The sequence below is a fragment of the Musa acuminata genome, chromosome BXJ2-4 (assembly GCF_036884655.1).
Source record: "Musa acuminata AAA Group cultivar baxijiao chromosome BXJ2-4, Cavendish_Baxijiao_AAA, whole genome shotgun sequence".
Lineage (NCBI taxonomy): Eukaryota > Viridiplantae > Streptophyta > Magnoliopsida > Zingiberales > Musaceae > Musa > Musa acuminata.
This window is the reverse complement of record NC_088341.1, coordinates 46019439-46032616: the sequence shown is the minus strand read 5'-3', so window position 1 is coordinate 46032616 and position 13178 is coordinate 46019439. Positions and strand designations below refer to the sequence as shown.

At 41.7% G+C, this 13178-nt stretch overlaps 1 protein-coding gene across 1 annotated transcript; it reads left to right on the top strand.

The window, feature by feature from the left end:
* Positions 1-10497: 10497 nt before the first annotated feature.
* LOC135608846 (glutamate receptor 2.7-like) lies at positions 10498-12881 on the top strand. The gene is made up of 3 exons (XM_065101895.1): positions 10498-11361; positions 11545-12300; positions 12495-12881. Exons 1-3 carry the CDS (start codon positions 10498-10500, stop codon positions 12879-12881), a joined length of 2007 nt encoding a protein of 668 aa, XP_064957967.1.
* The last annotated feature ends 297 nt before the right edge of the window (positions 12882-13178 follow it).

Here is a 13178-nt window from a genome sequence, read left to right as displayed (position 1 = left end):
CAAAGCTCAGGTCCTTATTTATAATTCCAATAGGAGATAACAAGCCTGGTTTTTTCGAGGTGGGACTTTGGGACTTACCAAACTAACAAATCTCTATCTTGGCATGTCCCAACAAAACTTGCTCCACATTCTTCATAGAAGTCCCAATGGACAATCACAGCCTTCGTAAGCATATCAGTTGGATTGTCCTTCGTATGAATTTTCTTAACAAGAACCTTTTCCTTAGCACTAGTATCCCATTTGTATCCAACAATTTTCTTACCCGAAAGAAAGAGGCTTCACAAGATAGTTCTATTCCGATGGAGAGATTCAATTTCTTCATTCATCGCAATTAACCACTTAGCGGAATTATCACAAGAAACTACATCTGCGTAGGAAGTAGGCTCACCAACTTCACTTGTTTCTTCTACAACAGACAAAGCATATGCAACCAAATTTGCATATCTTTGTGGCGGTCGAATATTTATCTATGGTTTATCCTTGGCTATGGAATATTGATCTTCCTCTGGATCAACTTCGTCGGTAGACTCAGGACCATCTACTGGTATTCTTTGAATAGAAGAGTTAGACTAAAAAGAATTAGAACTACTAATCTCAAGCTTCACTTGCTTCTGCGTACTATCATTTGTACAACTAATAGATTCTTCTTTAGAATATAACATAGACAATTCATCAAAAGTAACATCTCTATTGATTACAAATTTTGGGGATTTGAGATCAGAACACCATAATCTGTATCCTTTCACCCAGAAGCATACCCAAGGAAAATACATTTTTTCGCTCGAGGCTTTAATTTTCCTTCCTTTACATGCATGTATGCTGGATACCCAAAATTTTTTAAATCAGAGTAATCAGCAGGAGTACCTGACCAAATTTTCTCCGGAGTTTTAAAGTTAAGTGCTGTAGAAGGAGCGCGGTTGACAACGTAACAGACCATATTGATTGCCTCTGCCCAAAAGTCCTTTGTCAACCCTACATTTGAGATCATACACCTTGCTCTCTCCAAGAGTGTTCTGTTCATACGTTCGACCACACCATTTTGCTGAGGCGTCATCCTAACAGTGCGATGCCGAACGATTCCTTCATTTTTGCAGAATTCATCAAAGTCACCTTCATAAAATTCTATGCCATTATTTGTTCGAAGCCGCTTAATCTGTTTACCTGTTTGTTTCTCAATCAAAGCCTTCCATTGTTTAAAGGTTAAAAAAACATCATTTTTATGCTTCAGAAAATAAACCCAAACTTTCCTGGAATAATCATCAAGGAAAGTCAACATATACCTAGCACCACCTTTAGACTGAACATGAGCTGGACCCCAAAGGTCTGAATGAATATAGTCAAGAGTACCTTTCGTTTTGTGAACTGCCGGAGAATTGAAGCTCACTCTTTTCTTCTTTCCAAAAATGCAGTATTCACAAAAATCCAGTGGCCCAGTACTCTGTCCATAAAGTAGACCTCTTTTGCTCAATATGCTCAAACCTTTTTCGCTCGTATGACCCAAACGCATATATCATAATTTGGTGATGTCAGAATCAGACAATGATGATGACGAAACTGCAACCGTACCTGTGATAGTAGTTCCCTGCAGAATATACAAGCTACCAGACCTACAAGCTTTCATAACAGTAAGAGCACTTCTAGAAACTTTCATAACTCCACCTTCAGCTGTGTATTTACACCCAAGGGCCTCTAAGGTTCCTAAAGAGATAAGATTCTTTTTTAAATTAGGAACATGTCTAACATTAGTGAGCGTCCTCACAATACCATCATGCATTTTAATTCGGATTGTTCCTCTATCAACAACATCACATACTATATTATTGCCCATCAAAACAATTCCACCATTACAAGATTCATATGTGGAAAATAAATCTCTATTAGGACACATGTGATAAGAACAATCCGAATCTAAAATCCATTCATTTTTAGACCTCGTCCTTGCTAGTCATAAGTGCTCAGCAAGCCAATCACGTGAGTGATGGCACGTGTGACTTGATACAGAATCTTTTTGCTTATTATATTTTGGCGTATATCACTTTATAACTATTGCATAAATGCATATATATATTGTGATGTCCTTGGATTTGTGCAATGGGAATCGGATCGTGATGAGATCACGATAATGAGATCGATTCACCTTTAAACACATATCCTAAATAATCCCGGTCATAGGTTACTCGAGAGGGACATCGTGATAACCGGATAGACTGGTGTGCTGTATACCCGTCCATATGATGGATGCAGCTGGTCTCATAGCTGCTCGTGTAGGGACACTAGAGATACAGTACAGGTGCTCATTGGAGAATGAGTTCACTGATTGATCCTCTTACGGAATGCTGGATGGTTGATGATGCCTTATTGTCAGACAGCGATTCCGTAGTCCTAGTGGTGTATCTAGTCCTTAGACTTGAGACACCAAGGATGTCCTGTATAAGTGTTCCACTCTTTGATACCAGACTTATAGGTTTGGCTGTCCCAGATCTAGTACAGCTGGTCATTGAGAGTGGTAGTCGACCTTACGAGAGCTATTGAGTGTCGACAGAGGATCATCCACTCTCGGCGTCATGAGAGGAATATCCCATGTGTTCTTGCTCAGACAAATCCCTGGCCAGGGTCATTCGGGTTGAGAGAGAAAGAGTTCTCTGGGAGAATCCGATTAGAGCGAGACTCGAGTAGAAACCGTATGGGTCTGACAACACCATGCTCGATATACGGTCTCTGGGATATTAGATGGATGAGGGACTATAGGTACATGGTAACTGAGGACAGACAGGTCCAATGGATTGGATTCCCCTGTATCGTCTGGGGACTACGGCGTAGTGGCCTAGTACGTCCGTAGTCGATGAGTCGAGTGAATTATTACAGAGATAATAATTCACTGAGTTAGAAGGAGTTCTGACAGGTATGACTCACGGCCAGCTCGATATTGGGCCTAGAGGGTCATACACATATGGTAGGCATTGCGATGAGTAGAGGTTCGGATATGAGATATCCGACGGAGCCCTTGTCTTATTGGATGCAGATCCAATACCCACTAGGGAAGGACCCATTAGGGTTTGACACGGGATTTCTATAAATAGGAGGGATTCACAGCCTCGTAGGCTAGAGTCTTTGCTTGCCTTTCCTATTCTCCTCTCCCTCTCCACCTCAGAGGCCTGGAGTTTTGAGGAGGGTCGTCGCAACCCTGCTGTGTGGATCACCGCTAGAGAGGAGGACGCTTGACCTCCTTCACCCTCTCCTAAGGATCTGCAGGGAAACAGGGATATACGATCTCCCTAGGTAACACAATCTCTATACGCAGTTTTGTGTTTTACGGATTTTTGCGCACCAATCTTCGCACGACGACGAACATCTTTTTGGGAATCGGGGATTTTTGTTTTCTTGTTCTTTCGCTGCGCATATGAAGTCGCCCCCATGATTTCCCAACAGTCCTGTCATCAGTAGCAAAATAAATATTTTCATAATTCTCATCAGTTGCTACATTAGCTTTAGTATGCTCAGTAGTTTTCTCAACAATTTTTTTCCTTTTGCTTTAATTTATTTTTTAATTTAAAGCAATCAGATTTAATGTGCCCCATTTTATGACAATATCTGCATTCCAAATTTCTATGTCTAGATTTAGATCTAGATTTAGATTTACTACTGTCAAATTTTCTATTATCTATTCTCCCCCTAACATCTAGACCTTCAGTTTGATTCTTTCTACTTTCCCCAGTGATATCTCTGTCTATTTGCTTCTTAGATTTTAGTGCAGATTTAATTTCTTGATATGAAATTGTTTCTTTTCCATAAATCATAGTATCACAGAAATGCTTAAAAGATTGGGGAAGAGAACACAAAAGTAATAGGGCTTTATCCCCATCGTCAATTTTTGCATCTATATTCTCCAAATCCATAACCAAGGAATCAAATTTATTAAGATGTGAGAGTATAGATGTACCTTCAGTCATTCGAAGCATATACAAACTCTGCTTTAAGTAGAGACGATTCTCTACTGTCTTTTTCATATAAAAGGCTTTAAGCTTGTCCTACATGCTCTTAGCCGTAGTCTCCATAGCTACCTCCCATAAAACCTCGTTAGAGAGATTTAGAATAATGTTAGAGATTTAGAATAAAGTTGGATCGGGCCTTCTTATCCATACCCGCAAGATCTTCCTTTAACGTACCATCTGGAATGTTCTCAGCTCCCTGTAGTGCCAAATCAACTTCGTCTTGAATTAGAATGGCCTCCATCATGAGTTGCCACATATCGAAGTTGACATTTCTATCGAATTTCTCGACAACAATATTTGTTATTTTATTATTGTCAAAAGATCCTAGAACCAGGCTCTAATACTAATTTGTTAGAGCAAGCCCCAAAAGATTTACCAAAGGATAATTTTGGCAACCTAACAAAGACAATAAAGCGAAAAGGTAAAAGTGACAAGAACACCATATTTACGTGTACGTGGTTCGGTCAATTAATCTTGACCTACCTCCACGGACAAAAGAGGAGCAAATCACTACTATAAAAGAGACTATGACAAATGCCTTAGGAAGATGTTCCTAGGCTATAAAACATCCGAAAATACTAAACAAGAAAAAATCCAAAGTATAAGCCCAAACTATTTAATTAAGTGTGGATTTAAACCCTAAACAAACACTTAGATTTTTCTTGTGGTATTACTTGTGGTGTCTCTAACTTTAAAGTATAGACCCTTATTTATAAATTTAATAGGAGATAATAAACCTGATTTTTTCGATGTGGGATTTTGAACTTTCAAAACTAACGCATTGAATGATGGAAATATAATAGTTTCCTTCCCCTAATAATGGAATCCTACGAAAAGGTGGAGATCGAGGGATGATAGCTCACATGGGTCTTGGGATGCGCTGATACGATGATCCTTTTGGTGGACATCAAAGCTGTCTGCACCTTAGCGTTGATGAGATGAATCTATAGGTTGCTTCATGCACAAGGCAAAATGAGCAGCAGGACACTTGATGGAACCCTAAATAAAATAATCTTATTATGACATATATATATATATATATATATATATATATATATATATATATATATATATATATATATATATTTGTACTTAGTTATAGTGTTTTTAGCAATACCAATATATATATATATATATATTGTAACTAGGGCTAGAAAAATGGGAAGGAAAGGGAGGGGGAACAATGTATAAATGATTGGCTAACAAATCATAGGTATATTGGGAATTAGGCAAAGAAGTAGGTACTGTGAGGAAAATTAGATAAAGAGGCTCGCATATAGTGGCTCGAATTCCCCAAACTGCTGTCTTCCGGTTATCTGTCCGAAGTCAGCAGTTGAGCTTCGTATCAAGCAATCCGATAGTCCATATGATACTGACATGACAGGCATACTTGCGGTGATAAGCTTGCATAAGTCAACTACTTCGGTGTTAAGACTTTCTCCATGTCTCCAAAAAAATCCGCAAGTGTATCTATCAGCCTATTTTGTGCAGTTTATTCTTCTTCTTCTTCGTCCATCCGAGGCTGAGATTTGAGCTTCTTGTCAAGAAAAATTCAATCTTCCAGATGATACTGAATTGTATCGTGACTTCTGTCTCACGCCATAAACTTCAATGTCAAGAATTAATGTTCTTCCAAGCTTGCACTTGCGAGGAAGCTGCAGAAAAAATAGAAACTTGCAATTATATGATCGACCATATAACTTGTGTATGTAATTTACTGGTTGACGTTTTCTATCATGTAAATACTTGGTATCCTGTTCTCTTTCTCACATACTACTTTCCTAGATCCTTCCTCCGTCATTCCATGATATATTCCTCAGAGTTCATTGTCTTTTTTTTTCTATGATCATCACCATTGCCAAAATGTTTGGAATCCAGAATATGTTTTTCTCGATCCTCTTCCTCTCATCAGCTCTCTTTCTAACCGGAGCAGCTAATATTAATATTGGTGCGATAGTCAACACCACTTTACGCATCGGAAGGGAACAAAAGGTGGCAATGGAGATCGCAGCCCAACATTTCAACTCCTCTTCTTCGCCAATTTTTCTAGGTGTCAGCGAATTAAACAGCAGCGATCCCTTCGAAGTGATCACAAGAGGTAGTACGTTGATTCCGCTTGTGTCATGGATTAGCTGCTTCTTTGTTGCTAATGGCATGCATGCGTGCGTTTGTGGGTTTGCAGCTAAAGATCTCATTAGCTGGGGAGCGGATGCAATCATCGGCATCGGAACATGGCCCCAGGTCGCAACGGTACTATCTCTTGTCGCAACACCAACCTGGTCATCGACCATGCCGTTCGTGGTTCGGATGTCGTATCTGATGGGGATATAGACAGGAATAACCTTTGTATAGGAACAAATACTAGAAGACCAAAATACGCAACGGAATAAAATGGAAACACAATCAAACAGAACACCAAGATATACGTGGAAAACCCCTTCAATGTGAAGGGTAAAAACCACGGGGCAAACTAGAGATAATTCACTATGAGAATAATGAATATACAAATCTCAATCTTTTGCCCAAAACCCAAGCAACAACCACAAGAGAATAACTGGGATACAAGGATCACGTTACTGCCCACAATATCTAAAACCTCCCAAGTAATCACAGCAAGAGACTACTGTAGATTTGATCTAACCTGAGATGAGAACACTGCTAGATGATTGTGAACAGTCTCTCTGCGTTGTCCTTGTCTTCTTCCCTTTCTTTCTCTTCCTTTTCTACCTTGTTCTCCTTCTTCTCTTTGGAATCTCGTGGCTACTAAGATCTGCCTCGTTGTTACCTTTTTATAGCTTTAATCTGCCTCTAAAACGCAGCCACCACACCCCCCTAATCTTAATTAGGGTTAGGTTAAGAGGGGGTGTGAGCTGTGGGCTGATAAAGCCCACATGGGCTGAATATGGGCCATCAGCCCAACAACCTCCCCCTTCAGCCCATAAGGGAGGCTGTCCCATGACTCCTCAATGTGAAGCCATACCGACCAACTGTCGGCATATCTCCTGTCTTTCTTTTGTTAAGGTCTTCGTCAACATGTCTGCTCCGTTGTCATCTGTATGAATTTTCTGAAGCTGCAACTGCTTCTCTTCAAATACATTTCGAATCCAGTGGTATCTGACATCTATATGCTTTGACTTGGAATGAAACATTGGGTTCTTACACAAATGGATGGCACTCTGGCTGTCATAATGCACCACATAATTTTTCTGTTTCAGCCCCAATTCTTGTAAGAATTCTTTCATCCATAACATTTCTTTGCATACCTCTGTAGCAGCAATATATTCTGCTTCTGTGGTGGAGAGAGCAATACACCTTTGTAACCTGGATTGTCATGACACAGCTCCCTCTGCAAAAGTAAGTACATAACCTGAAGTAGACTTCCTCGTATCTATATCTCTTGCCATATCTGCATCTGTGTAACCTGTTAACGCAGGTGGTCCACCTCCAAAGCTTAAACAAACCTTAGAGCTCCCTCTGAGATATCTAAAAATCCACTTCACTGCTGCCCAGTGCTCTTTGCCTGGATTTGCAAGAAATCCGCTAGTAACACCCACTGCATATGCGATGTCCGGCCTCGTACATACCATTGCATACATTAAACTTCCAACTGCTGAAGCATAAGGAACCTTTTGCATTTTCACCTTCTCCTCATCACTTGACGGACTCTGTTCTGAGCACAACTTGAAGTGACCTGCAAGAGGAGAACCAACTGGCTTAGCATTGCTCATACTAAATCTTTCCAATACCTTCTCGATGTATTTCTCCTGTGACAACCAAATCTTCTTGTTTTTCCTGTCACGAGAAATCTGTATGCCTAGTATTTGCTTTGCTGGCCCCATGTCCTTCATTGCAAAAGACTCACTCAGTTCCTTCTTCAACCTGTCAATTTTAGACATATCTTTTCCAAGAATAAGCATGTCATCAACATAAAGTAAGAGAATAATAAAATTCTCACCAAACCATTTGATGTACACACAATGATCTGAAGCCGTTCTTTTGTATCCATTTTCTGTCATAAATGAATCAAACTTTTTGTACCACTGTCTTGAAGCTTGCTTTAGCCCATACAAGCTCTTCTTCAACTTGCAAACAAAATTATCTTTACCTTTGACTTTGAAGCCTTCTGGTTGCTCCATATAAATTTCCTCCTCCAAATCACCATGAAGGAAAGCTGTCTTCACATCTAACTGCTCAACCTCCAAGTCCTGGCTAGCAGCAATACCAAGAGCAACACGAATATAAGACATTTTAACAACAGGAGAAAATATCTCTTCAAAGTCAATACCTTTCTTTTGACCAAAGCCTTTCACAACCAATCTAGCTTTGTACTTTGGTTGAGAACAATATTCTTGAGTCTTCAACCTAAAAACCCACTTGTTCTTCAAGGCCTTCATTCCATTTGGTAGCAGCACTAAATCATAAGTGTGGTTCTTCTGAAGAGCATCCATCTCTTCCTGCATAGCAACTAACCACTTCTCTTTCTGCTCACTCTCAACTGCTTCCTAGTAACTCTCTGGTTCACCTGCATCAGTAAGCATCACATACTCATTTGTAGAGTATCTTCTGGAAGGTTGACGTTGTCTAGAAGATCTTCTCAATTGAGGTTCTGCGGGAACTTGCTCTCCTACTTCTTCTTGCTCAACATGTCCTGCAGGTAAATCAATATCAGGCTCTACACTATTTTCCTGCACATCTCCCCCATCACCCTGATATACTGGAGGAATAACTGGGTCACAATCTGCTAATCCTTCTACAGAAGTCTTGGCTGGTGCCTTCTTCTTCAAATCCTCAAAGGTTTGATCCTCAAAGAAGACCACACCTCTACTCCTGAACACCTTCTGCTTTTCTGGATCCCAAAGCCTGTAACCAAACTGATCATGTGAGTAACCAAGAAAAATACATTCTTTAGACTTACCATCTAGCTTGGACCTCTCATTATCTGGAACATGTGCAAATGCACGACAACCAAACACTCTCAAATGCCTGTAGGAAACATCTTTCCCTGACCATACATGCTCTGCAACATCACCATCTAGGGCTGTACATGGTGATAAGTTGATCACATCAACTGCAGTCCTCAAAGCCTCATCCCAAAACCTTTTGGGTAGCTTGGCCTGTGAAAGCATACATCTGATCTTTTCCATGATGGTGCGGTTCATCCTCTCTGCAATTGCATTATGCTGAGGTGTACCAGGAACTGTCATCTCATGTTGGATCCCATGTGACCTGCAATAGTCATTAAACAATCTCATATACTCACCACCATTATCTGATCTTATGCATTTCAATTTCCTTTCTGTCTCCCTTTCAACCCTGGCATGAAACTCTTTGAAGACATTAATAATCTGATCTTTGGTCTTCAAAGCATAAGCCCAAACTTTCCTAGAAAAATCATCTATAAAAGTGACAAAATAAAGTGCACCACTTATACCAAGAACATCAACAGATCCACCAGGAGTTTTTGTCCTCAAAGGACCACATACATCTGTATAAACACGGTCTAAGGCATGCATTTTTCTAGACAAAGCAACACTAGCAAATGAAACTCTATGTTGTTTACCAGCCAAACAATCAATACAAGGGTTCAGATGTATACCTCTGAGATCTGGTAATACCTCTCTCTTGGAAAGAGCTTGCAGCCCCTTCTCGCTCATGTGTCCCAATCGCCTATGCCACAACTCCATACTGAAGTCTTTCTCTGTAGCATTTAACTGCTCACCATAAGCTTTAGCCTGCAACCTGTACAAAGTATGACATTTCTTTCCATTAGCTATAACAAGAGAACCCTTATTGAGCTTCCATTGGCCTCTGTGAAATCTGCTTTCATACTCTTCATCATCTAGTCTTCCAACTGAAATTAAATTTAGCCTCAAGTCAACCACATGCCTCACATCCTTAAGTACCAACTTACAGCCAAGGTTGGTCTTTAAATGGATATCACCCATGCCAATGATGTCTGCTGTGCCATAGTTGCCCATCTTGACAACACCAAAGTTTCCAGACCTGTATGTAGCAAAAAACTCCCTCCGTGGTGTAGCATGATAAGAAGCACCTGTGTCAATCACCCACTCAAGATCCTGACACACACAAGAAAAAATATCATCAGGAGACAAAATCAAATAATCACCACCCTGCACTGTAGCTGTAGTATTATCCTTTGACTCTGTAGACTCCACTTCTTTTCCCTTTTTCTTGTTCTTCTTAGGTTGCTTACATTGGTTCTTGTAATGTCCTTTCTCACCACAGTTATAGCAAACAATATCTTTTCTTGATCTTGACTTGCTCCTACCCATACGTGAACTGCTTCTAGACTTTGACCTTCCTCTGTTCTCTGAGATAAGTGCCTGTGAATCATTCTGAGATGTTGCCGAACTCTTTCTTCTCAACTCCTCATTCAACAAACTGCTTGTTACTTGACTCATAGTGACAATACCATCTGGCGCATAATTACTAAGGGAAACCACCAGTGTCTCCCAACTTTTTGGTAATGAACTGAGAAGTAACAATGCCTGCAACTCATCATCAAGAGACATTCTCACTAGAGCTGACCGTGGAATTGTTCGAGCAAGCAAACGATATGGGAATGATGGCCAAGGATCATGTATGGATCGTGAATGACGACGTCACCGCCCTCCTCGACTCCACTCTCACCCCTTCCTTCATCTCTTCCTACATGCAAGGCGTGATCGGAATCAGCACCTACTTCAACACCACCACCAGCTCCTACCACGCCTTCTCTTCTGATTTCCGGCGTCGATTCAAGCAAGAGTACGAGCTCAAAGGGGAGCATCTTTTCGAACCAGGGAGGCATGCAGTCGGAGCATATGATGCAGTGCACGCTATCGCCAACGCAGCAGCAGCAATAGCAACTAAGGCTGAGACCGGAAGTGTCACAACGTTACAAGGTATCCTCTCGACCAACTTTACTGGTTTGAGCGGCTTTATAGAATTCACAAGAGATGGGCTTTTACCTGAGTGGAGAGGCCACTCGACCTTTCGTGTGCTAAACGTAGTAGGGAAGAGTTACAAGGACCTAGGGTTTTGGTCAGAAGGACATGGTTTCTTTGAGAACGAAGCAGACATAAGCCGCCCTGGGGGAGTAGTAGATGTCTTGCGTCCAGTTTTCTGGCCGGGAGACACAGACAAGATCCCAGGAGGATGGGGAACGTTGAAGATTGGAATACCTAATGCCACATCCTTCGATCAATTCGTTAAGGTGGAGTATGACAAAGATGGGAAGCTGCAGCCTACTGGATTCTGCATGGATGTCTTCCGGGAGATTCTGAAACACCTCAACTATGATCTAATTTATGAGTTCGAAGCTTTCAATGGCTCCTATGATGATCTCGTTAAGAAGGTCCCTTCCCAGGTACCATACACATCTCTGTTGACTCTTTCTTCGTAGACTTTCTTATATAGATCATTAAAAATGAGAAGGTCGACCGAGACGACTTCGTAAGACTTTCTTATATAAAAGGAAACTACGTGGAAGCAGACGAAAGCGAGCAGTTCTCATGATATCAATTCTGATGCGAGAAAGGTATTCTTGCAGGAAGTGGATGCTGTGGTGGGGGACATCACAATCCTAGCAAAGCGGGCAGTGAATGCTACGTTTACTGAGCCCTTCCTCTCATCCGGCCTTTCCATGTTGGTCCCTGTGAAGCCTAACCACACGCCATGGATGCTCACGAAGCCATTCACCAAGGAGGTGTGGTTTCTGATCCTTGCCACCCTCGTCTACACCGCGGGCGTCGTCTGGTACCTGGAGCGCGAGAGCAACCCCGAGTTCCACGGCACTCCGTGGGTGCAGCTCCGAGCTACGCTTTGGCTAATCCTCTCCAGCATCTTCTTCGCCCACGGTGAGCAAAACCGGAGCCGCCTGCCGTCGCATAGCATCTTCGGCTGTTTAACTTGTAACTCGATTTATTTTCACCGTGAAGATAGGGTTTATAGCTATTACACGAAAACAGTGGTTATAGTTTGGCTTGTCGTGGTGTTGATCTTGACGACCAGCTTCACGGCCAACCTCAGCTCCATTTTAATCATTGAGAAGCTGGAACCGGTGCCACCAGGCAGTAGGGTTGGCTGTGATGGAGACTCGTTCGTTCTCAAGTACCTTCAGCAAGTGTTGCTCTATAACAATAGCAGAATTGAGACGATTGGCGAACCAGAAGAATTCGTCAAAGCCTTCAAGAGTGGGAACATCACGGCGGCCTACCTCGAGACGCCGTATCTCAGGGTCTTCCTCTCCCAGCATCAAGATTTCAGTGTCATTGGGGAGACACACAGGCTCGGAGGCTTCGGCTTTGTGAGTATTACTACTTTGCTCTGCTGATCCAATTATGCTACATGGTTGAGATGGCATCCTAGCAATCATGCATTTCGTCGACAGATAGAGATGCTTTCTTATTTTTCTTAACCAAGCATTTTAACAGATACTTTAGGAATATGCATTCCCCAACCGAGCACTTCTGTTCATGTCAATCTTCTTCTCCGACACAGGTGTTCCCTAAACATTCTCTTCTGGCGGACGACTTCTCCGAAGTCATACTACAACTAGCAGAGAACGGGACACTGAAAGAGCTGGAAAACAAATGGTTCACCTTTACCTTGTCCAACTCCCCCCCACTGGACGACAAGAGGGAGAGAGACAGCCTCAGCCTGGACTGCTTCTGGGCACTTTTCCTCTTCACGGGCTGCACCTCCACCATCGTCTTGCTTCTGAACGGGACCGGCACATTGGTAGCAGTCCTGCGCCGCAGCTTTATGGTGCTTTGGCGTTCCACCAGAAATCTCAGTCCAAGAGAAGGTTTAGAGCTTCCCAAGGTGGTGCCGATATCTTCACACCAAGAAGATAATCATCATGCAAACACTACTGATATCGTTTAAGACAAATATATATGAAATGTATATACTTGTACTGACATGCTTGTGTACACGATAAATAGACAACCTTAGATTGATTCATGGATATGTAGTAGTGCTCTACACGATAAACATTATGATACATTGGTCTCTGTTATTAGTCGGAGCAATATGTTTACCTAATCATAGTAAGAATGGGAGTCGAGCTCGATATGAAATATGTATTTCTAATCCTACTATGGCTCAGAAACCCTCAGCCGCCGTATATGTTGACGACGAGAGCTCACCCAGCCACTCACCCCATCACCACCCATGATCTTT

Coding starts and splice junctions, on each gene's coding strand:
- LOC135608846 (XM_065101895.1), top strand. CDS start 10,498: ATGCCTGCAACTCATCATCAAGAGACATTCTCACTAGAGCTGACCGTG. Junction 11,362..11,544: donor TTAAGAAGGTCCCTTCCCAG/GTACCATACACA, acceptor GTATTCTTGCAG/GAAGTGGATGCTGTGGTGGG. Junction 12,301..12,494: donor GGCTCGGAGGCTTCGGCTTT/GTGAGTATTACT, acceptor TCTCCGACACAG/GTGTTCCCTAAACATTCTCT.